Source organism: Aplysia californica, unplaced genomic scaffold, assembly GCF_000002075.1.
Source record: "Aplysia californica isolate F4 #8 unplaced genomic scaffold, AplCal3.0 scaffold00044, whole genome shotgun sequence".
Taxonomy (NCBI): domain Eukaryota; kingdom Metazoa; phylum Mollusca; class Gastropoda; order Aplysiida; family Aplysiidae; genus Aplysia; species Aplysia californica.
Window position 1 is genome coordinate 979,048 of NW_004797314.1, and position 24,412 is coordinate 1,003,459.

The 24,412-nt window shown below is 40.5% G+C and overlaps 1 protein-coding gene across 1 annotated transcript in view; it reads left to right on the top strand.

The window, feature by feature from the left end:
• Positions 1-24,412, top strand: part of LOC101864511 (titin homolog) — a gene marked incomplete in the record, with an annotated part of 108,366 nt that overhangs the window by 69,099 nt on the left and 14,855 nt on the right. The window contains 10 exon segments of the mRNA XM_035968182.1: positions 1,210-1,340; positions 2,794-2,871; positions 9,792-9,891; positions 11,346-11,561; positions 12,718-12,848; positions 13,505-13,681; positions 14,552-14,743; positions 15,160-15,268; positions 16,442-16,531; positions 21,623-21,772. Coding sequence (XP_035824075.1) covers positions 1,210-1,340; positions 2,794-2,871; positions 9,792-9,891; positions 11,346-11,561; positions 12,718-12,848; positions 13,505-13,681; positions 14,552-14,743; positions 15,160-15,268; positions 16,442-16,531; positions 21,623-21,772 — 1,374 coding nt within the window.

Here is a 24,412-nt window from a genome sequence, read left to right on the forward strand (position 1 = left end):
GTGTGTGTGTGTGTGTGTGTGTGTGTGTGTGTACGCTTATGTATGTGCACCTATATATGTGCGCTTATAACGATATGTATTTAGTTCCCTTGGTATGTGTGACTGTGTGTAGTTAATTTCCTACTTAACCTACCTTTTCATCCCCGCTAACTGCCTCTGCTGAGTGTGCTTGTTGTGATGTTTGCTCAAAAATATTAAATTTACGACACGTCTGCTTTTATACCTTACCCTGAAGTAACAGAAATCAGGAATGGAAATGTCATGTTCTTTTATATGTAGACTTCTTAGACTGTCACAAATTCTCTGATTTTGATGTTATTAATGCTTTTTTCTGTTATGCTCACTCCACCATTGTGAAATTTAAAAAGCAAAAGTTCGTTGAAATATCATTCTCTCTGCGAAAATACTCACAAAGTAAAATTTGGCCATGACTCATGAACAAGCAATGTTTATGTAACATATAAATGCTTTTTCCACGAAAGACCATAATTATTTCATGTGATGGCAGATTAGGACCATGTTATACGCACTAGAATTTATGTTTAATCACTTAGATGTTTTGACTTTTACTTTGAAGATATCCATAGTCACCGTTTGATAATCTTTGGTGTTTTCTTCAAAAATCACATTAGGTGACATAATATGTTTTAAAAAATAACTTCAATTACTCGATTTATTTTATGTTAATTTGATTTAATGTGTATGTTGTTTTCTTAGCGAGTCTGTACTTTTATTATAATATGAATTTTAGTACACGAGTTGTTTCTCGTTGTCAGCTGTTTCTACGATACGGTAAAACTTCGATTTCCTCACAACTATGCGTTTGTGTTTCCCAAACTTCAAGTGACCATGACTTGGAAACCAAAACTGGTACACTTCTAGATTTGTTTTTACCAACTTCTAGACATTGAGAAGATCTTTACTTTGCCACCAATAGTGTAATGTGATTTTTAAAATCTTTTATATGACTTATTTCATCATAAGGTGAGATATAATAAGGTATATCTTTATTGTCCAGATCCTGGCATTTATATACATACATTATATATATATTATTATATATTATATAATTAATATATCATGTTGCTACACATAATATGTATGATAATATATTGCATCATTGTATTTCTTTCCATCCCTTGTTGCCTCCCTCCACCATTCATTGACCCACCATTCATTGACCTACTGGACTGTCTTGTGACGTCACAGACTCTGTATCCCGGAAGTCAAGTGTCACCGAGAAGGACATCATGGATACGCTGACTGAGCATGCGCAGAGAATTGCCGAAAGTGTCCTTAGCCAACCAGCTTCTGGCCAGAATTTGGAGAAAGATGTTCAGGTATTGAGACGTCCCTGTGTTTCTAGGTTTTTTTCTCCCTCTTGTGTGTTTTATCCCCCACTCCCGGCTGCTTTTGGGCTCTGCAGAAAGTGGGACAGGAGGTAGGGTGGGGGGGGGGGGTAAGATGGTAAACTGTCATGGGGAAAGAAAGGGGGTTGATGACTTTAACAGTGTTGCGTGTGTTAGCCTGTGTGCTTTCTAACTGTTCTTCAGTTAATATTTTTTCTCCTGTTATGTTATGTTGCGTATTTACTTTGACATCTTTTTCCTTGCAGAGTTCATGAATACCTGATTTACGTATTTTGATTTCCAAAATTGGAAAACATTCTTTGTTTACCGCGTGAAAAGGTGTGAAATAATACGTGGTAGGCCTACATAATATTATCAATTGTGTTAGCTTTACTTTTCATGCGGTGCGACTCAGAATGTTGCGTAAAATGTTATGTACTTTGTGAATGTCCTAAAACTGTTCAACTAAATTGGGCACATTTAATAGCCCTTTGTTGATAAAAAAACCCACTTAATTTGATCTTCCTTTTCCAGTAACCTTTCTTTCCTCAGTTGGAGCCATATTGCTTTTCTCTTTTTAGATTACCACACAAAAACTTTCCACTTATCTCCCCATTGTTCATTGTGTTGAAGAGAAAAATATATACGACCCCGTGGTGTGAACCACAAGATTGGCAAATCTCCAAGTGCTTATTATGTGAAGAAACATATGTGATATGTACACATATATACACATACACACACACACTCACACACATACACACACACACACTCACACACACACTCACACACACACAGACAGAGAGAGAGAGATGGAGAGAGATATGGAAAGAGAGAGTGGTGTGAGAGAGAGTATGTGTTTGTGTTTGTTTGCTTGTGAGTGTATGTGTGTATGTGTGTGTGTGTGTGTGTGTGTGTGTATGAGAGAGAGAGAAAGAAAGAGAGAGAGAGAGAGAGATACAATTTACCGAGAGACACTCAGAGAGACAAAGAGAGAGACAGAGATAGTGAGACAGAGAGACTGAGAGAGAGACCGAGAGAGACGAGAGAGATTGAGAAAGAAAAGAGGGAGACAGAGAGAGAGGCAGAGACACAACGACAGAGAGACAGGGAAATAGAGAGAGAGAGAGAGAGAGAGAGAGAGAGAGAGAGAGAGAGAGAGAGAAACAGACAGAGAAAGAGACAGAAAGAGAGAGACAGAGAGGTGTGAGAGATAGAGAGACAGAGAGAGAGAGACAAAGAGAGGTGAGAGAGACAAAGAGAGGCGAGAGAGACAGAAAGAGAAAAAGATAGGGAGACAGAGAGAGACAGAGACACACACAGACACAGACGGAAAGTAATAATAGAAATAATATTCATAAACATCATGTCCATAATACAACGCGTCTGGCCCTGCTAGCACTAACACCGTGTTCTTCATCCATCTTGTGCTCCCCTCTGCCAGCAAGCGGCGGACCTCTGGGCGGAGACCCATCCTCCCCGCCCCCTCTCCCGCGCTCACTCCGTGCGCGAGTTCCGAGCTGTAAGCCCTCACCACCGAGCACCTCACGCCACGCACGGCATTGCTCGCACAATCTTTGGCTTTTATATTTACATAACACCTCGCCCTTTTTTTTTAAATTGAAAAAAAAGTATTTATTAGTTTTTTCCCCTTTTTTATTTTCCTTTTTAAAATTATCAGAATGCTTACATTGTTAAATGAACAATAATTATATAACAAACTGCATGCGTAGTTTTACTTGATAAACAACAAAGTGCATCCGTAATATAAAATGTATAGTACCGTATATCTATCTACTTTGTAGTGCATGATGATGAGCCAGTAAAACTGTTGTAAGAGCTTCGGCCCTCGTCTTGTTTTTTCCTTTATTTATTTCATCTTCTACAATCTGACCTCTCTCCCCTTTCCATGGAGATATATTACAAGTTAAAAAAAAATACTTTTTCAAACTTCAACTTCGTTTCCAAAAGCAAAACAACAACAAACAGACGCAAACTCTGAGACGATTTGCGTGTGGGTAAATCTCCTGTCTATGTTTATTGTATTGAATAGAAATTTGAGTGGAAAAAAGCACCAAAATAGTAGTTCCCTCCCCGCCCGTCCCCCCCCCCCCCCCACCCCAAACCTGCGCCCGCTGATATTTCGCTGGTAGGTCTCCAAGTCTCCTACTTTAACCACGCCACCCCCTCCGAGAAAAAACCCACAGACAAAAAACAGTACAAAACCCCCCGCAGAAGAACCCACATCTCCCCACTGATGTTTTCTTTATAGGTCTCCCACATCAACTACCCCCCCCCCCCTTTCCTCCCGCCATCCTTCTTCCTGTAACAGATGTCCTTCGTCCACTACTGCCCCCGCACCCCCACCCTCTCCCCAACCACCCTCCCACCCCACCTTTTCGCCCTTTTTGCATGGACTAAAATTCCGTTATGGAATCAGTTTTACCATTTTCCCTCTTATTTTTTTTCTTTTTTGCTTCAGTTTGTTCAATTTTTTTTCCAGCTTTTTAACCCGAGCATGCTTTATTGAATTTTGTTGTCTTGATTCTCCACTGTTGTTGCGCTTACTCAAACCACGATCTTATATTGAATGCTTTTGTCTCTGGTGACCATTGCCCGACATCTCTGGCGCTTGGCCGCGCTCTCGCAATAATAATGCTCGCATGACATGTTCTCTGTGTGCCCTTTTCCGGTGTCTGTGCGCACATGAAACATAATATCAACTGCACAGTGAAAGACTCCTTCAAACGTCACTTATTTTCAAATTGGTGCATGGTGAAGTCTTTTAGTTTTAGTTTTAGTTTTAGTAGATATTTTACGGCGCTCGCTACTGCATAAGGTCATATGAGCGCCAGAAGATTACTAGAGGGAAACAAACTTTAAAAAGAAGAAGGGGAGATAAGGACGATAGATGTTTGATAGGAAAGAAGAAGTCTGCCATATAGCAGTCGATACGAACTTGTTGACTTTGAGGTTACGTCGATTTTAAACAAAGAAAATCTTCTTTACGAAAACGGAAACACGATAGAATATAAGCAGAAATCTTAAAATTACAAAGTTCTATCTGACAATTTTGTCCATTGTGAGTTACTAAGACCATGAGGCAGGAGACCAATTGTTCAATCTGCTCTATCAAAATCATAAGATTGTTCGGAGTCTTTATCAAGATATTCAAAGAATTGCATTTGAAAAACTTGGCAAGTTGTGAAACTCAAAGTTTTTGACGTTACATTATTCAAAACTAGGTACTGAGCAGAAAGAACTGGGTAACAATTCTTGGGTAGCGAATTACATAATATGTTATTTGTTGTAGTGTCTGTTGTCATTGAAGTAAGCGACGCGCGAACAGGACATGTCATACACTGACTGTTTCAGCTCTCTGACAGATGATTCGCTGAGCGTGATCTGTCACTCTTTCTCCGAATTATCACGGACTGCACTTAATGGCGCTCGTGTATCAAACATTTGGATAAGAAACAAACAGTCATCCATATTATTCTGCTTTTGCAAAACATGTCCAAGAGGGCACAGTTTAATTTGACATTTTTGTTCGTCTCCCCCTCTCCTCCCCTCCCCGAGTCCTATTTTCAGGTTTACTTAAGCATCTTGTGCCATGTAATGTACATGATCTTTTTAGGCCACTCAGTTATGATAGTGTCATCCTTGTTGAAATGCTCTGTTATACTCTATGTTTTTCATAGTTTTCATAAATCATAATATATGTAAAATATTTGTTTCAAAATGCAAATGGTACCGTTATTATATGCATATGAAAAATACGTATCTCTGTTGATACTTAAGAAACGCTCTGTTATCACTCTCGGAATATGAACCTACATCAAAAGCTCAAACTGCAGCGAAGATACGGAAAATCTACTACAAATACATGAACTTTGAGAACAACAGCTCTCACAGCTCGACATAACCAGAATGGGAAACTATGAACAAAGACGCAATGGCAGTTACCCACAGCCTTGCCCTTGATTTTGATCCGTGTCTCCAGGTTCCTTTGGTCTGACACGTTAAACCATTCACTTTATAGAGTCGTTGGTCCTTCTTATTACTCTGCCTGACACGCCACCGTTGCTTTTAGTTGTTGTTTTTTCTTTTAATTTTGGTATTAGTTTTACGGCACTTCCGAAATAATTAGGTCATTTAAGTGCCGAAGATTAGAGGTGTTACAAGAGAGTAACGTACAAAGAAAAGGAGGAGAGATAAAGACGTTATAATAATATATTTGATAGAAAAGAAGGAGCCAACCGCACCAAAGCATCTCCCTACCACCCGCATACTTGTTTTGGAATGTGTAAATTAGAAAACATCCTAAAAAAAACAACCAGCGTTTCTGTCTGTTACGGTCTTGTCCTTTTCCGTGAATTGTAAATGTTGATCGATGTTATTCCATTTCCTTTTGACTCACTGCTCACGAACAGGAAGCCATCCGCATTATGCAGGTATCTTGTACATAGTAGTTAGTGATGTCATATCACCATCTAATATTAGACCCTCGATGTAGTAGCATCCTTGCATACCGTGAAGACTTTACTTCTGATATTAATGTTTCGAAATTACACTTTTGGGGACCTATTATTTCTGTGTCATCGTCATTGACATCGTTTTAGATTTTAACTGTATTCCTAGACTTCGATAAATACAGTATCTATACAAGCCTATACCTAACACGGTATTTCCCCTGCAAGTGTGTTGAGGTAGATACAAGGGGAAATTTTTACCAACTGGCAGTCGAAGATATCAGTGTTCCATTTTAGTTAAAAGAACAACCTTCCCGCCCCTACCCCTGGAAGAAGCAAGTGTGCAGAAAGTGCGACGTTGTGCTTATCTAAAAAATTGCCGAGGCTAAACCAATGACAGATTGTTAGTGCTATTATGTGAATTCTTTTTGTCACGCCGCTTGTGCTGACAGGTGAACTGACGATGTGGTGGGGGTGACCGGAAGTTGTGTTGTGTTGGGGAATACACATGCAAAATATTTCAGCATGGGATGGGATGGAGGGCTATAAGTGAATACTTTGTTTCTCTATTCCTTGTTTTGTTATCATACGATTAATCCCAACCTCAGCCAGGTTGTGTTAGCGTTCCCTTTTCTTGCCAGTGCGCATGAATTCATATGTAAAAAGTCACCCAAATAAGTTAAGGAAACGGAGAACACGCACAAACGTTCTATAGAAGCAAATGAGAAAATTAGAACTCTTTTTCCTTTGGCTGTCTTCCTGATCATTGGGTTTCTAGCTATATAATTTAGGATTTACGCTATTTGTGAATCATGTATCTTTTATGTCGTCTCAGTCCTCTTTGCGTTCTTGTGGTGTTGGTTTATTTTCAGTCCTGTCTGTGACTCTCGTACCCATATACTCTATACAGTTCCGTAGAGTAGATGGATATTGTTCTCCATGCGTTGTTTTGTGCTAGAAGTTGTCGAGAAGTTCCAGATTTGTATCATGCTTGTCCAGTTCACAAATATTTAGTATTCCTTGACCACATAGGAGAAAAATTCATTCCTAAATACCGACATGACGCTGCTGAGAAACATGTGAAGTATTCATTAATTCTATCGGTTTGTGTTTCTCAAAGCTGAAATGCTGAAACTTTATTAGGTACTGTTTTGTGATATTATGCTCAGCAATTGCCACAGCATCAAAGGAATATAATATTAATATCAAGAGATAACAGTGGTAGCTCTTTGACATATGCGAGCTGAAACCTAGAAGACACCATGGGAAAGAGACGTGAGGCGGTATATCAAGAAATGTGAAAAATAGGTGTGGTCGAGAGTGTCATTTTCTACTCGTTCTTGATATTCATACTTGCATAATTCAGCACATGGGGTTGACCAAGAAAGGTGTAAGTTTACAGTGACGTAGACAACAGCAGATCCGAAATTAACGTGCCGTTAACGTTGGGACTTTCTCCCGTGACTTAGTGAAGGAAGTTGTAAGTACTTTGTACATCAAAGGTGGATTGGTACAGCTCTGGAGAGATCAGGTGGAATTCAAGGAAAAGGAGAACGTAAAGTTTTTGTCAAGTGTATTAGCTAATGAATTTTTTTAATGCCCCATACAGTTTGTCCTGCCTGTTTGGGAAACATTTTTAAAAGCACAAATGTTAACGACCCCATGATTGAGTAATTTCAAGTTCCCTCTTCACTAAAGAGTTCTAAGGATTGCAAATTGCATTCCACCTCATGTTGAGATCCAGCTTCGTCCTTATTGCGTAGCCTCCAGTCAAGCCTTACTTTACGTAATGTTACTTTCGTACCACATCCAACGGTATTGGAAAGAAACCTCGAGAAGCGACCCTCTAAAAATGTATGAAACCTCATACTTTTTTCTCCCGAAAGTAGTGAATGGGTTTTCATGATTCTATAAGATTCACCCTTTGATTTTTACTTCTGGTTGTGGTCTCGGACTTTCCGAAATTTATGGGGTAAACTGTTTGTAGTGAAATCGAAAGATAAGATAATTATGTATCACGGACATTTTCAATTCTACATTTTTTCATCAGGCTTTAGTGTAAGTAGATACGTCTGTCTAGCTATAGGTATGTGTACATTTTTTAAGTGATCATCACGAATTGTTTCACAAACTTTGAAGCATGTTCACGCATCGAATTCTTGCTTTGTGCCATGACTCACCTTAAGATCCTATGCTATAGGATGTCTGTCGCCCCCTGGTTGAGTTATTCATTGCCCAGTGGTCAGTGTACGTTTGTGAAAAGAAATAAAAGAGAAAGTTATTTTTATGATCAGGATGTCGGCATGTCTACTCCACTTAAACGTACCCCGATTTTAACTGTCTGAAATGGGTAAGAGGGGTTTCCATTGAACTTTTCGTTAAATTTTGCTTTTAAAAAAGCTGTAGGTAGTTGTGGCTTGTACTGTTTGACCAAATGTCCTGAAGTTTGACTGTCTACAGAGAAATTTCCTATATAAGAAGTCCCGTGTATTATCTGGGTTTGGTGCCTGGGTGCTATAAAACTTGAAAATGTTATTGTTAGTTGGAAACTGCATGGAGACCGTTAAGTTCAAGTTAACTTTACCTCAAAGCAGTATATAGGGATCCAGCGACTTTGCCGTACATGGAGTTTTCGATAACACATTACATGTACATATTCTAGCTATTTGAATTATTCTTGATGAATCCTGTATTGTGTAGCATGTACATTTAAACATGATGAAATTGTCTTTAGCGCTCTACAGATGTGTGTTTGTCGTGGTATGAGACTGGGCATTGGTTGGAATCAGTATGTAGCTGTAGCAATGCTCTTTAGAAAGTGTTGATATTTTCAAAGCACGCGTTGCTTTTTTCCCGAATCACTGTGTGTGGCAGAGGTTTACTGTACGTTCAAAGATGTTTGCAGATCAAGTTACTAATTTGGACACCTGATTTCTGACTACTCACCCAAAAAAAAGGGGACCCTACAGTGCGTTGATCTAGGCCAAGCCAACTACGCAAACGATATTTCCAGTTTCAATATTAAATTATGCATTGTTTGTGTGGTTCACGAACTTTCTGTACCAGATCGATGCATGACGCTGCTACCTCCATCTTTATTATTGTGCAATTTCTCTCACCTTCTGTAATCTCAAAGCATGAACATAAATTTGTAAGCGCCATTTTGCACATAAATATATTCCCTTTTTTTCTCGCAATAAACTTGAGCAGACACTGTGTTATCATGTGAGCGATAAGTGTTTACATGGAATTCCCTCCTTGCATTGAATCAATACTTTTCATGCTACCTTTGAAAAGATTAACGTATGGATTAGTATTAGTGCAACGTTGACACCTATACATTTAATGTGTCTTTTTATTTACTAATTTGAAATACTGTTTATTTTAAAACTCGGAACAACTATGAAGAATCTAATTTTTCTAATGAAATAAAATGAGTTCTTTTTATAAGCTTTCAATACCATCACAGTAATGTTAAGATTATTCACCACAAATGGATTTTAGTTCCTTTAACGCCAGGTTAACAATATTGATGCGTTTTGATTATGGTTCATAAACGTATGTTGTAACGATTGCATTATGTATTCAGAGGCATACATTTTGACTTAAATGTAAAGGTAAAAATTAAAGGAATTATATCGAGGCCTCGCCGACAACAATACGTTCATAAAATAATAAAGTATTTGTACCTGTAAGTATTAAATTACTGATATAATTTTCATTTGACATATTTTTCATTTACTGTCGAAAGCAAACTAATTATCTTGACCACTTGGTATAAATGTTGTTAATATGCAATGTATGCTTCAAATTATCAGTTCAAACTTTTTAAAAAAGTTATTCTTTCGGCTTAGTGGCAAGGTGGTGCACTTCTCACTCTAAAACACTTGATTAACAAAATATATAAGGTTCCTTTTTGCTATTGTCAATATATACGTGATCTGATGGTCTCCGTTGTTGGCCCATCCAGGATGCTATAGCCGAGATCATGCGAAACCGGCGGGCTAGTAGTGCTGCTCCATCCGCTGCTGAGTACAGGGACCTCATCAAGAAGTCGCTGGCAACTGCTGGTAAGTTCTCCTCCTCCTCTTTGTCTTCCTTATTGTCCTCTTCCCCGTCATCGTCCTCTTCCTATTCCTCCCCCTTATCCTCTTCTCCATCTTCCTCCTCCTCTTCCTTTTCCTTGTCCTCTTCCACTTCCTCCTCTTCCTCCTCTTCCTCCTCTTCCTCCTCCTTGTCTTTCTCCTTGTCCTCTTCATCCTCCTTGTCCTCTTCCTCATCATCTTCCTCCTCACTCCTCCTTGTCTTCCTTCTTGTCCTCTTCCTCTTCCTCGTCCTCTTCCTCCTCCTCCTCCTTGTCCTCTTCCTCGTCGTAGTCCTCGCCTTCATCCTCCTCTTCCTCCACCTTGTCCTCTTCCTCGTTCTCCCCCTTCCGTGTCCTCTTCCTCGCCATCGTCCTCCTCTTCCTTCTCTTTCTGTCCCTTTTCCTCTTCCTTTTCCTCTTCCTTTACCTCCTCCTCGTCCTCCCCCTCGTCCTCCTCCTTGTCTTCCTCCTCCTCCTCCTCTTCCTCCTCTACTTCCTCCTTGTCTTCCTCCTTGTCTTCCTCCTTGTCCTCTTCCTCTTCCTTTTCCTCCTCCTCGTCCTCCTCTTCCTCCTCCTTGTCCTCTTCCTCTTCCTCTCCCTCGTCCTCCTCCTTGTTCTTGTCCTCTTCATTCACTTCCCCTCGTCCCCCCTCCTCCCCTGCTGTGCTGTTGGTTCACAGTAATATGTTTACTACTATTTGTCTCATAATGCATTACTGGCTTTTCTTTTTTTTGGAGTAGACCTCTTTGTTGATATCTCTGTTTTTTTATCCTCTCTTTATGTGTCTCCGTCCCCATGTGTTTAAATGCGTATAGATGGGTCTGTCACTGTGTGTGCATTTCTCCCAGTTTGTCTGTCTTCTGTTTCTGTCTCTATCTCCTTGTCTGTCTGTCTGTCTGTCTGTCTGTCTATGTGTCTGTCTGCCTGTCGGTCTGTCTGTCTGTTTGTCTGTGAATGTTTTCCCCTGGCTGTCGGTCCCTCTTGTATTGATATCAATATTACATAATATGGTTCATTCAAACAATTGTAATTAAACATAATTTAAAGTGGCCTGTTTATTCCCATTCCTCATGACTTTAACTCTTGGTTGCAAAATGATGATTAAATTTTAATATCAGATCGACTCCTGTCTCTATGTATGCCAGTAAATAGGGCTGGGCAATGAGTCACTTTAGCAAAATCCGGATAATATGTAAGTGCACCTCTTCGGCTAATATTATGACATGAACCGCTTCGGCAAATGGGTTTGAACAACTTCGACAAACAGGTTTAGCACTACTTCAACATTAAATGGGTGCACCCACTTTGGCAAACGAGTCAGGAAAGAGAGTTAAGAGTCTGAATTCGGACAATGTTTCATTGAGAATTATTCGGTTATCCTTATAGATTATCCGGATTTTGCCCTCCTCTACCAGTAACCATTCTTGTTGTCCTCCTCAGCTGCCAAGGCGGCAGGAATCGACCCCGAAACTTTGCCGGATGAAGCTGAGATAAGTGAAGAGTTGCTGGAGGCTTTGGCAAATCACAAGTTGAGCCCAGATCAGATCGAGGTTGTCAGTGACTCGGAAGGCCGCACGCGCATCCAGTCCCGGGTGGACCTCACAGAGGCACTGGGTGGGGTAGAGGAAGGACATATATTTATAGCTCCGGGGTCGAGTAAGTCTGCTGTGGTTTTTGCTCTTCATGAGTGTTTTTGTTTTTTCAATTTGTAAATATCTTTTAAAATCTTTTTTGCTTTTGCTTTGTCTTGTTCATATTCTGTTTTTTTGGTTAAAAAAAATAAATTTCTATTTTCTTGTTCCTCTTCCTTTTATTTTATTTCTTTTTCTTCTTCCACTCCTTCTTATGTTTCCTCCTCCTCATCCTCCCACTTTTCTTCCTCCTCCTTTTTTATCCCCCTTCTCCTCTTCCTTCTCTTGGTCCTCCCTCTCTTCCTGGTCCTCCTCATTCTCTGTCCCCCCCTCCTCACCCCTCCTCCCCTCTGGTGCTGATCATTCACAAACAGTTAATAACCACTGTTTGTTTTATGGCCAGCTTCTGTGATTAGGCTAATGACTTTTCACACAAAAGGCATGCTCAGTTTGGCTCCAGCGAGGGCGAGTTTGTTTCATGGAGTAATTTTTTTCTCTTCATCCTTCTGTTTGAATGCATTGTACTCGGTCTAGACTGGCGGGGTTTGTCAAAGCAACTTTCCTGCTAAATAATCTAAATTGTATGGGTGGGGTGGAAGGATGTTTGCAATCATTTACAGTCATTCCATCTTTAGTTCAGGAAAAGTTTTGCTCCAGCTGTCATTTCGTGTTGATTGCTGGATGTGATCTTGCCCCTCCACCCAACTCCCCTTTTTACAGTGGTGTTGACAATATAGCAGTGGCATAATTATTTCTATCAATGTTCATTTCCGTTCTGCTTGTCAATAGCACTCAATTACCTCCCCCTCCCAAAAAACCCCCACAAAAAACCCACCAAAAAAAGAATATAATTCCCGTTGAGTTCTGCCTAAGGTTTCGAATCTGATGGTTTCTGGGTGTGCCCGATGAGCTCAGTTCTTTAGTCTTGTTTTCTAAGAGCAAAGTGGAAGTCGAAGAAAAGAGAATGGCCTTTAAGTGAAGAGGAATAAAGCCAGCCAGATAGACATTCAGAAACAGCAGAGAGAAGGAGAGAAAACACCAGTGGTGCCCTTTAACTGCTTGCAGTCCTGCTTCATCTAACTTTGAATACCGGTGTGGTATATGTTCGCTACAACTGCCAATAATTCGTTCTCCGAATATTCTAATAAGGATGTTCCTTTTTTCTTTCTCTGTATCTGTAGAAGCAGAAGAGAGTGGTATCGGAAAGCGCCAGATCTCCATCCCAGCTGACCGGACCTCACAGATGGATGACATGGAGTTTGACCGCATCTCTTACCAAGGCACTGATGTTATGTCTGAGAAGGGGGAGAAGGTAAAGTCTAACCGGCTCTAACAGCCACAACCTGTATGAGACAATCACCTGTACAAACGGCCTCTTCTCATCCCCCCTCCCTCCCTGTTTAACACTTTCCACCCTCGCAGCGTGCAGAGCGCTCAACGCTTATCCCCATGGACCAGGTATACAGATACGGTACACGCTATATCACGCCGGCGCTGATCAGCGTCCCATGAGGAAAAAGGACGGCTTCTTACCGTTGCTGATCGGCGTCCTGTGGGGGCAAAGTGTTAAAGTAACAACTCAAATTTCATCCTTTGAACCACATTTAAGAAAATTGAACCTGTGATTGTAAGCTTGTAAACAGATTTTGACCGAGGCAAAAACAGTCCCACTAGTACCCTGGTGGGATTCTCAACTTTTTAATGGATGACCGTCTGACGAAGGCCATTTTCTACTACCAAAATATTTGTAAACCTGAGCAGGAAAAAACTGTCACTAACTTAAATCTTTAAAGGTTTCCTATTTTGTTTTTGATGGAAGAATTTAATTTATATAAAGCAGAAGAATTCAGTTGGTTTGTATCGTGGAGATTCCTTTGTTTTCGTTTTTCTGAATTTTCCTTATGACAAAGTGTTGAAAAGATAGATGCTTAGGGCAACCATCTCATCTCATTGTTTTCAATCTATCAGGGCAAATCAAAATCTCGTGGTGGTTCAAAGGCGGGTTCTATCGCTGGTGGGACGCTTGCTGACCTGAGTGAAATGGAAGGTGTCATGGCGGCTCTCGAGGGCAAAGTGGAAAATGCCCCAGAACCGGAGGATGACTTTATGAAGGCCGTGGCAGAGGCTGCAGGCACCGCAACCAAGGTATGTACCCATTGATAGAACAGCCTGGTGGGGTATACTTTTTCTTCTTTTTTCAGCTAGCTTGCAACTTATTTTTACATTTACAAACGGTTTTTTTCTACTTCGTAAGGCCCTTGCCTTCAGGCAACCACATTTCAATTTCAAAGGTACACTATTTTTTAAGTACTCACTAGAGTATTTCCAGTTTCAGTATGAAGGAATTGATTTTGAATTTTGTGTTGGTGGCGGACAGAGCCTACTTTTATCATCAATTTGACGACCACTAAGTGATATTAAGTGTGCTCAACTTGCACACATGACCTAGGAGATTTTTAGTTCTTATTCGAGAAGGCTAAGTGTTCGATCTTACTAAGATCAGGGATGTGACTGAGAGACAACTGTAAGAAGGATCCAGAAGGAGTAGCAGTAGAAAGAGTTATGAGTAAGGAAGAGAGGAGCAGAGGGGGGACTGGGGGTTGAGGTTATATTCCAGGAAGTATTGTACATTATGGCTATGCTCTCAAGAACATTTAGGTTTTCGTTTTAACCGTCATTTTGAACTCGTGAAAGAGACCGAACTGAAATGATGTTAAATTGACAGTCAAAAACTTCTCATGTTTATGCCTTGTGTTTCCCAAAAGGAGTAGGAGAGGGGATTGTTAAAGTATGAATTAATGTTCAGCAGAGTTTTTGTTACATCAAGAAAGAGCCTGAAAACGTGTCTTATGACATTTGATTTGTCAGTTACATATACAGAAAGAAATCTAATCCACAGGCAGAGACAAATGATCAAATTATTTTCTTGTGTTGATGTAATTGTATTTCAATTTCATTGAATATACTGGTGTTTTGATTGCTGACAATGTCTGAAATATTCATGTCTTGACTCAGGATACGCCCCCTGACACAGTCAGAAAGACGACCTCTGGTAAAACAACGCCCAGTGCTGTCAGCGTGAAGGCAACTCTGCCTGTGGAGGAGAAGACGCCTCCAGCCGCAGCTGCTGATGACGCTGCCAGTGAGAAGAGCCGCCCGTCTCTGCCTGGTGGCACCGCCACAGAGAAGAAGGCAGAGGACATGCAGGTCAGTGCTTTAGTAGAGCTTTGCCTTTCCAGTACCGATCTCTCTTATTGGTGCATTGTAATAGTTGCTGTTGCTGTCGTTTTGTTGTTGTTATTGTTGTTTGCTACATATTGCATAGACTGTAAAGAGGAAAACTTGCATATCCTTGAAGCTTGACTTCTTTGGAGTTACTGTGTTCTCACAAAGGAAGGTGACGGTAACTGTCACGTTGGTTGCTGTATATTAATTTCAAAAGTACTTTTACAACTGGGTCATAATCTCATTTTCAAAACAAAAAAAAGGTTGGGGAAGAGTATAGTGGTTTGGGTGGGCAATTGAGGTAATCCTTACGATTAAAGACTGTAAAAGATACTTATAAGTTTAATGGCTTATTGTTATTTTGATTATTACTCTGGCGTCTCTCTCGACGACGACAGAGCGTGAAAAGTGGCAAGACTGGAGTGTCCCAGAAAAGTGAGGCGTCTAAAGACTCCAAGAAGAAGGGGAAAAAGTCGCCGGAAGAAAAGGACGAGCCTTTCGTTGTTGGTGAGTAATGATTGTTAAATTTGTTTTTTTGGGGGATCATGAACTACCTAATGTATAGATGTACCTTTGGGTGTTCATTATATCGTTTGTCTTAATTTAGTTATTGCATGTTATGTAGATGTGCTTTTACGTATATTTTTGTCGTTTAAAAATTTCTTTTAATTTTCAGCTGCAGATTTGTATTCAAATAAAAAATTGGATGGATTTTTTTTGGAATTCACAGCATTAGGCTCATTGTATTCTGTTGTATTGTAGTTTGGAAATCATAATGTTAACTGGTATAATAATTACACCAAGGTTTGTACATATGAAGACTATATTATGTCTGCTTATAGACCCCCATCCCCCCCTACCCCCCCCCCCCCCAACCCCCTTCCCACGTTTATTGAACGAACAGCGATGCTGTATGTTATCCATGCTCCGTTTTTATCAATGTACAGCATGTGCATTCAGGGGGAGGGAGAGAGAAGATAAGAAACTTTAAGTACACAGTGTATCCTAAGGATGAGGCATCGTCTTTGTTTATTTAATTAGAATCAGAACCACCGACGGGTAGTTTCCTATCCCACACCATACCACAAGACTAGGACACCTCTCGTGTTGTATTATTTTTGTCTGTCTCCTGGATGATTTTCCAGTAACATTATGATATTACCGGTCTGCTTCTTTTTATCCCTGTCCAGTTCAACACAGTGTAAGTAAGGTTAACGGTGTATTGTGTGTGTTCAGTAGGCTTGTTGCTATGCTTTGTTGATGTGCTCCCCAGTGATCAGACGGCCAGGTGACGGAACATGCCCAGCGAACCAACGATTTTAGATTTTTGTTCGACATTCAACCTGTGTGTTCTGCGATTTATCAAGATGTAATTATAAGTTTTTTAAATTGTGTTTTTAAAAGCCATAATATATCAATGTGCAGCACAGAACGAACTAGGTCGCTGATCAGTGTGATGAAAACTGCTTAGTGCATCATTCTGAGTTTATTCTTGTTTCAGCGTGTGCTCATAAAAACAACTGGTTTGTGACTGCTTTGAAATAAGTAACACCTGTCCAGAACAGTAGGACAGACTGTTCGTTTACAGAATGTGTTTGTTTTCAAATGGATTATTTTTGGCTGGGAATGTACGGACTTTACTTGTAGAGAGTAACCTTTCCCAACCATGACCTGTCACAGGCAAGGTGGATCAGAAGGGAGAGTTGGAGAAACTGTACGGGCCGGTGGATCTTCCACCTCCCCCTCCACCCGCGAAGCAAGAGGAGAAGGGTATAGTTTGGCGTGACGCTTGCACCAATTGACTGCTTTTGTGTATTTTTTGGTTTTTTATGTGTATTGTAATAATATGTTTTTATAGGTTTTATATGTGTATAATGTATTAATATGCTTTTTTAGGTTTTATATGTGTATAATGTATTAATATGCTTTTTTAGGTTTTATATGTGTATAATGTATTAATATGCTTTTTTAGGTTTTATATGTGTATAATGTAATAATATGCGAGTGTGTGTGTGTGTGTATATGCAGTTTCAGTACTAATCTGAACTGAGCGGTAGATTTGTTCAACATTTCAAGAGTCATACATGCGTGCGTATTTCACTCTGCCCCGAGTGGTTGGTGGACACTTTTGTCTGGTCTGTTGGTTCATGATATAGCGGCGACTGTTTGGTTAACGCATTGGTGTGGTCTGCTCATTATATTATTTGTCTTCTTTGTTCTTAACAACTGGTGAGTTGTAAGCGAAACGTGGCTGCCATAGTGTTATCATTTCATGAGTTTTATCTAAACAATATCTGTTCAATCCGTTCGGGGCGTTTTTACTGGGGCTAAACCATGCACATTTTTAGCACTGGAAACGGGTTTGATTTGAGGAATATTCGTAGTCTCTATCTACTGATATGAACATGAGTCTGGTTTGTACTCTGGCGTGATTTGCTTCAACTGTTTATTATTCAGCAGCTATACATATTATATTTGGGAAATTTGGTATTTTGGGCCGCCTAAAACTTCCGAACCACTTAACTTTCGAATTTGAAATAAAAATAATTGTGATTCAGAATCATTTTAAGGGTGCACAGTTTTGTTGAGGAGCCTGGAGTCACTGTAGTTTAATTTTCAGTTTTTCATTATATTAGATTCGTTTAGATCTAATCTTGGGAAAGTCCGTCCTCTAAGACCCCATTGTAAACAAGTGAGATTTCCATTCACTAGTTTCTAATACAATGATAATGCGGTGTCATGGTTAAGTTCTTGGCCTATACACACAGAGGGCGTGAGTTTGATTCTCAAGGGGGAAAGTTATTTTATGGAGTATTATTTTCTACGCGCTGGGATGCTGTATCCCACTATGTCCGTGTAGTCGCTGAACTAGGTAAAAGCACTTCGTCTCCTAACTGGTGATCTAAGTTTTGGTCACCGGGGAAATAAAGCATTTGTACCTTCATATTGCATCAGTGGTTTGTATGTGGAAAGGTGAAGTAAAGCATTTTTACGTTCTTGTTACATCAGTGGTTTGTCTTTGGAAAGGGATACCGTTATCTCAATGACTCGCAGACAGCAACAGCGCGACTTAAATGCTGACGTATCTGTTTGACTACTTAGCTGTCGCTCAGTAAAACGCCCCCCCCCCCACACATACACACTGCTTCTCTACGTCATCATCATCATCATCATCATCATCATCATCATCATCATCATCATCATCATCATCATCATTGATATTTGCAATGGCATTAACAAGTAACCTTCCCATATCCGTCAACCTGGTGTGCCTGATTGTGTTTCTGCAATTCACGTTTTCAAAATCATTGTGAACAAACCCATGACATTGTGTCTCACGACGTGCACGACTTGACAAGATTGACCTTGCGTTTTCAGCTGTGTCAGTTTTTCACACGTACTCGTTATTTGGCACCTTGATTGGAGTGATGTGTCAAAATGCTTATTATGCTTCGTAATGATTACTAATCAGAAGAAAAAAATCACTGAATAAGCTTAAGAGCACACCTTTTTTTGTACTCGTAAAACATACCAATAGAAAACTTTCGGAAATTGTGGATAATTATTATCGTCCCCACACCACTCTCATTCCCGCTGGCAGAGATACTTTTCTTCTTCTTTCTTCCTTGTTACATGTTCTCAATGACTGCAGCTAGACAGTCAGCCCGATGTTGCGCACAAGCTGTGCAGTCCGCTTCAGATCTGAGAGACTGCCATAGAGCTTTCTCTCAAGTGGAGTCACATTCTGCCACGTCTGTGTACGAAGGGTGGCGTAGCGCGGGCAGTGCTGAAGGATATTAGCAGAGATACATGCGGATGGGGAAAGGGGTGGGGGGGGGGGGGCTTCTCACGATCCTCTGAAATAAGCGAGTATGGTTAGAGAGTGCGACTGGCTGGTCCTAGTTATTTTCTTTCTCTGCTTTGTTTCAACATATCTACTTTTTCTTTATTCTTCCTCTATGTTGTTTTTGCCTATCTGATCTATCTCCCTTCATTCCGTGCTTTAAGTGGCTGGTATTATGTCGGTGTAGTCTTCGTTAAGCAAACTCTGCGCCCTGTGCACAGACTTAGAATTAAAAGCACTTACATTTACGGATGTCATTCTTGAAGATGGGTGGGTGATAAGCAGGCACCGCTGGAAGGTTCTATCCTTTTCTCCTTTTTTGGGGGGTCTGTCTTTGTCTTACCCTTTTCAAGCACATAATAACCGTGTAATATGTCAACGTGCTTCTCTGTATGTCTACTTGTCGATAAGCGCAACATGTCCACTGACTTTGTTTGTACTTCCGCTGGTTGGTTGGGCAGATTAGGGTCGGGTTGGGATGGCTGGCTAGTCAGTGCTTGCTTTTAGAAATTGTGATTTGTCTATACTGTCCCACCGCAAGGCCTGCTCATCAATCCTGACACAGAGGTCAAGGCAGTCCTGAGCTGTGCACTGAAGGGATTTACTGGACTTGTGTATCTAGGCCGACCTACCCCGTACGCGCGTCCTCGTGAAAGCAAATAGATATGGTGGAAGTATATGTGCCACAATTCAGTGGAATCAGGCGCTCGTCAATTTTTGGGAATATGGAGTTTTTGGTATCGTCTTAAATGCTGTTCATTTGTCTCGCTTTCAATGAAAAAAATATCCATTTATCTTGAATAGAAATCACGATATTTGCGATTGAAAGAGGTGGGGTGGCCTTTTTTCAGAAGCGGAATTAGTTAGATAATGGCTGCTAAAGTTTGCTTACTTACAAAGCCTCAGAGTCCGTGAAAACAGACAATTTACATTTTTATGCCTTTAATCAACGTTTTTCTATTTAAATTTATACTGAAATGGGTTATTCAATAGACATAGAAGGTGTTAAGCCCAAAAACAAAACTTTGATAGAAATTGCCAAATCATTATTTTGACGAGCACCTGATTTCACCATGCTGCCTCACATATGGCTGCATGCTTCAGGAATGTCCGTCCAATTCTATCTGTCGCGAGGCCGCATCGCAACTTTTCTTTTCTGTCTGTTCACATGTCTGCCCGATTTCCCCACAGAAACACATTAGCAACAAATCGGCAACTCACTGTAACACTCCGCAATACGCCATTTTGAGAAGTGACGTATGGGGAGTCGAAATGCAGTAATTTACGTAGACGGTTCTATAACAGGAGGAACGATCTAAAGATGAGCGTCCCGTGCTTGGCAGGCCAGTAGCCAGGTTGTCAGAGTAGAACATTGGGCGTTTGACAGTCCCAAATAAGACTATGACTATGGGAGTGAATGACTTTTTTAAAGCATTTGACAAGGTCGCGCACATTGCGGCCTTCTGCACGAACTGATTGCGACTGACTCCGTGTCTTCTCTGGAGGAGATGTAAAGTGGCGCCTGCGTTACGTCTATTTAAAGAAACAGATTGAGGGACGTCAGTTGACTCGTCTGACCTATTCGGGCTTGGATCCAAGGCAACGAAGTAGACTTGACTGCTGGAGTGGCTTAAATTATAGACCTACTGACCCTTAATCCGCTTAAATTTGTTGCAAATTGTCAAAGATGATGATAAATGTTGCAGGAGCATCCCAACTCATCATATCACACCTCGTAACTTCTTAAAGAGGAAGCCAGTAGTACGCGAGGTTTAGCAGTGACCATGGGCCTTAAATGGGCGGAGGGGGGCATGATGTTCTACAAACTAATATGACAGAAACCATCTGCATTGCAATCTTGAGGTGAAGCGGCTCTTCAACGATTGGGCAAACAGCTATGGAGCTGGCCGGACTACGTCGACATCTGTTCTACAAACAAATAAACACATGCTGTAACGTTTTATACTTTGTAAATGGACCGGGCTGGACCAGGATCTGAGCAGTCTGAGGCCATCTGGCCGTACTAGTCGACACTGCTCTGCAGATCTGGGAAAATCGGACAAGACACTGACTTCTGGCTACAGATCTGTTATGAAAGCACATAATATGGCACAATGTTCCTTCAGGGAGACCTTCCGCTTTGTTCTAATGTGGTTGTATCTTTCTCTTTCTCTTTTTAAAAGTACTTGTCTCTTTCTAATTAACAGTTGCCCGTAGACCGGCTGACTTGCTGTAACAAAAAATCAACGCAAAAATATTTTGACAGCTTACACTCGCATACAATTCGACGGAAGGTTATCTTGATGCCACATTATATTATCCATGGCCTACCAGTTCAATTTGTTTCGCCGTTTCAACCCTCCGGAGGGGCCAACATTTTTTTTAGCCGCCTGTTAGTCGCATACCATTACCAATCATTTACACAATATTCGAAAATCACATCATTTTCCACCAGTCTTGCCAGGCTGTACAGCAAATTGTGAGCAAGCGCTTTCACGCCTGCACGACTCTGCACCGCTTGGGCTTGTCGCTCGCCCTTTGCATCATGCTTCTTTTCCTCTCGTTTGAAATTTAGAAATTAAGTTTACAGGAGAAGTCTGAAGACATTAACTGTCATGAAACTATTAACTGCCGTTTCAGCTCGCTTCTAACTATAGCTCTGCTCATTTCACTGTAAAATCAAAGTTTCTACAATGATAAGCCCAAGGTTTGTCAAGAAATTACGTTGAGAGATGGCTTTGAAAAAAGAATTTCCCTAATAAATATTCTAACAATTTTCAGTGGGTCTTCACTGTAAAGTAGCAATTATAAATTATTCTTTTGAGAAAAAGAGGGAATTTTGGTGATGTTAATTTTATTCATGCTGTAAAAGAATAAGAAAGTCTTTGTAAGTTTTTCGTCGCGAGAATTCACTCATGCCACACAGAATTTCGCGAGATGGCTTCTCCTCTTTTGTGTGCTTCCATTCCGATTTGATTGGTAAAATGAGCATCCTGACTTTGGTCCCTGTTGTTTAGCCAAAAGTCCCGAAAAAGTGGAAGAGGAGCCCGCGCCTCCTGTTGTGGCCGAGCCTGTCCCTGACCCCGAGGAAGGGAAAGGTCAGGAGGTGGAGCCAGAGACAAAGCCATCAGCTGGGGGCCAAGGTCCCCCCGTCATCACCACCACAGGTGAGAGGTCGGGGGTCACACTTACCCATTTCAGGCGAGTGTGGACGTCGTGAGAGGGTGAGATAGAAACAGATGAAAATAGTAGTTTTACAGGTTTTCCAACTGTCTGGAAATACCCGAAACCGTCCGGGATTTGGCAATCGGGAAATCTAGAGGACATTCACAAACACTATACCAAAATCAGTCCCACTTGATTTAGTTTAGTATTTTGTTATGTAATCCAGTGTTTTAATGTTAAGAGTCCCTGATTGGGATTTGAAAAAGTTAGTAAGCCTGTAGATATGACTTTAATGAACAGAACAAACAGAGGGCTTGGCGAACAAAAGGCAACGAACTCACCGAAACGAACGGACTGAATAACTGAACAGAACTTTCTAAAGTGTAGATACATTGATAACTGGATAAACAACGAATTAGTGAAAATTTGTGCGTAGCACAACAATGGCTGATGATTATTAAGAAACAAAATTCTCATGTACTTTTATTCTTTAACTGTAATAATCTGAAATGTATTGATTTTTTAAAATGTATATTTAGCTGTTGAATTTTTTTCCTGAACGAACAACTTCTCCTTTCTATTGAATGGAAAATATTTGATAAAATACCTCTGCTCTTTCCGCTTCAACGTAGTATTCCACATTGACCAATCTAACCCTGGCAGACAGAGTTTAAGCACCACCTTTTCCCCTCCTTGAAGGATGTGAATGATTTTCCTGCTGGCGCCTGCTTGATGTTTAGTCAGATAACGTACAGCCCGTCATCGCATACCGTTTTCATTCATTTCGAGTTTCTTTGCTGTTTATGATCCTCCTTTTCATCAAAAAGTGCCAGGTACGAAGCAGATATTGACGATCAGGGTTTGCCGCTCATTCAATTGGTCGGGGGTCCATTTAAAAAAAGCAAACAATATTATTATCTTAGTCCTTGCTCGTCCCCCCACATTTTCAGGTTGTCCAAATAAGTTGCTCTTGGAATACTTACCCCTGCGTCTTTTTATTTTTTCCACTGAGAGCAAGTAGTTCAAGGCTTTTCTGTCGATTCAAATGTCTCAGAAACTGCATAATTTGTCTTTTCCGAACTGTGTGGGTTTTTTAAATTTGTAAGCGGCCCACATGGGTGTCTTTTGGCACTACCCAATTTGATTTCTTTTCTTTCAATGAAGTTTTCAAGTCTCATAAGGAACCAAGTTTTTTGTTGCTTTAATTTATTTTCACTATCTGTGGTAATTCCCACCATTCTCAACAGTATAAAAGGGCTTGTCTTACATACATAATCTTTAAGAATTTTTGTTCTGTCGTCATTGAACTGTTCCTATTTTTCGAAATTCTGCTCATGGTTTTGAAAGTGATCCTATGTCTTTTCTGTACTGATTGGTTTATCTTCTTGTTTTTTGTGGGTTTTTTGGGGGGGATCAGTTTTCATCCCTTTTTTGACGACCCATCAATGTCTATATATAATCTGTCTACTTTATCAATGAAATGGGAATCTGACCACTTACATCACATCCATCCTGTATCCCGTGTGCACAATAATGATCACTTCTAAGTGAGCTCAGTAGATGTAGTTTCATAACCTACAATTCCACTGTGTTGTTAACCAGAACTTAATAATAATAATAATAATAGTAGATCACATTTGTATAGCGCAAATTCCCGCTCAACAAGTTCTGTATGCGCTTGACTTGAAGGACTAAAGATAATATATGAGTGCTAAGCTGCAGTTTAGCCTTGGGTACATTGTTGCTGTTTTCACCCATGCCCCTATAAGTACTGTGTAGTAGCCTGCATCGGTTCCCTTGATTTTGTGAGCCATTTTATGCAGTTTTACACACTGTATGGGTATCCGTATTAGCCTTTCTATATCAAGTTCTCGTACCAATACACAGACGCATCTAAAAGGCTTATTTTTCAAGTCGTTCTCCTTAATTATACCCCCACCCCATTTGTTAGCTGTTTATCCCTGACAGCGGAAGATAGTAGACATTCGCCATCTCCCCCCCCAGCCACCTGCTCATACTGCATATTGTGCTGGTCACTTGTTGTCTAATTTATTTCTCATCGTATCTTTGTCGACACGGTCCCTTGTTCGAACCTACTTGTTGCGCAAACATAACTAAATTTTAGTTGGCCGAAAGAGAAATTCTGTGGTCAAATCGTGGTACACAATGAGTCAGTTACGTACACAGATGTAGGATTCATTTACGTCCTAGCGTTGAAGTAGTGCACCCTAAAGCTCTCAAACTCCAAAGTTTCACTGATGTTAAGATCAAGCACCAATGAACAACGTCACTTCCCTGAACAAGTCTTTTCCGTCCCATGTAAGCCTATACAACCCGTCAAAGCAAATATTTATTTTTTTATTTCCCAGGAGACTCATAAGCCTTCCGTATTGAGATCGATGTAACGATGGAAACGGATTAAAGACACACTTAATAATTATGTCCACTCTCATGCGAAAAACACAGGCACAATTAATGCTCTTATACATACACTCACAAGTTCATCTTCGCACACTCTCACACACACACACACACAAACACATACTATTTGTTTGTCTGTCTGCCTGTCAGTCTGTCATACATTCACTCTCTCTCTCTCTCTCTCTCTCTCTCTCTCTCTCTCTCTCTCTCTCTCTCTCTCT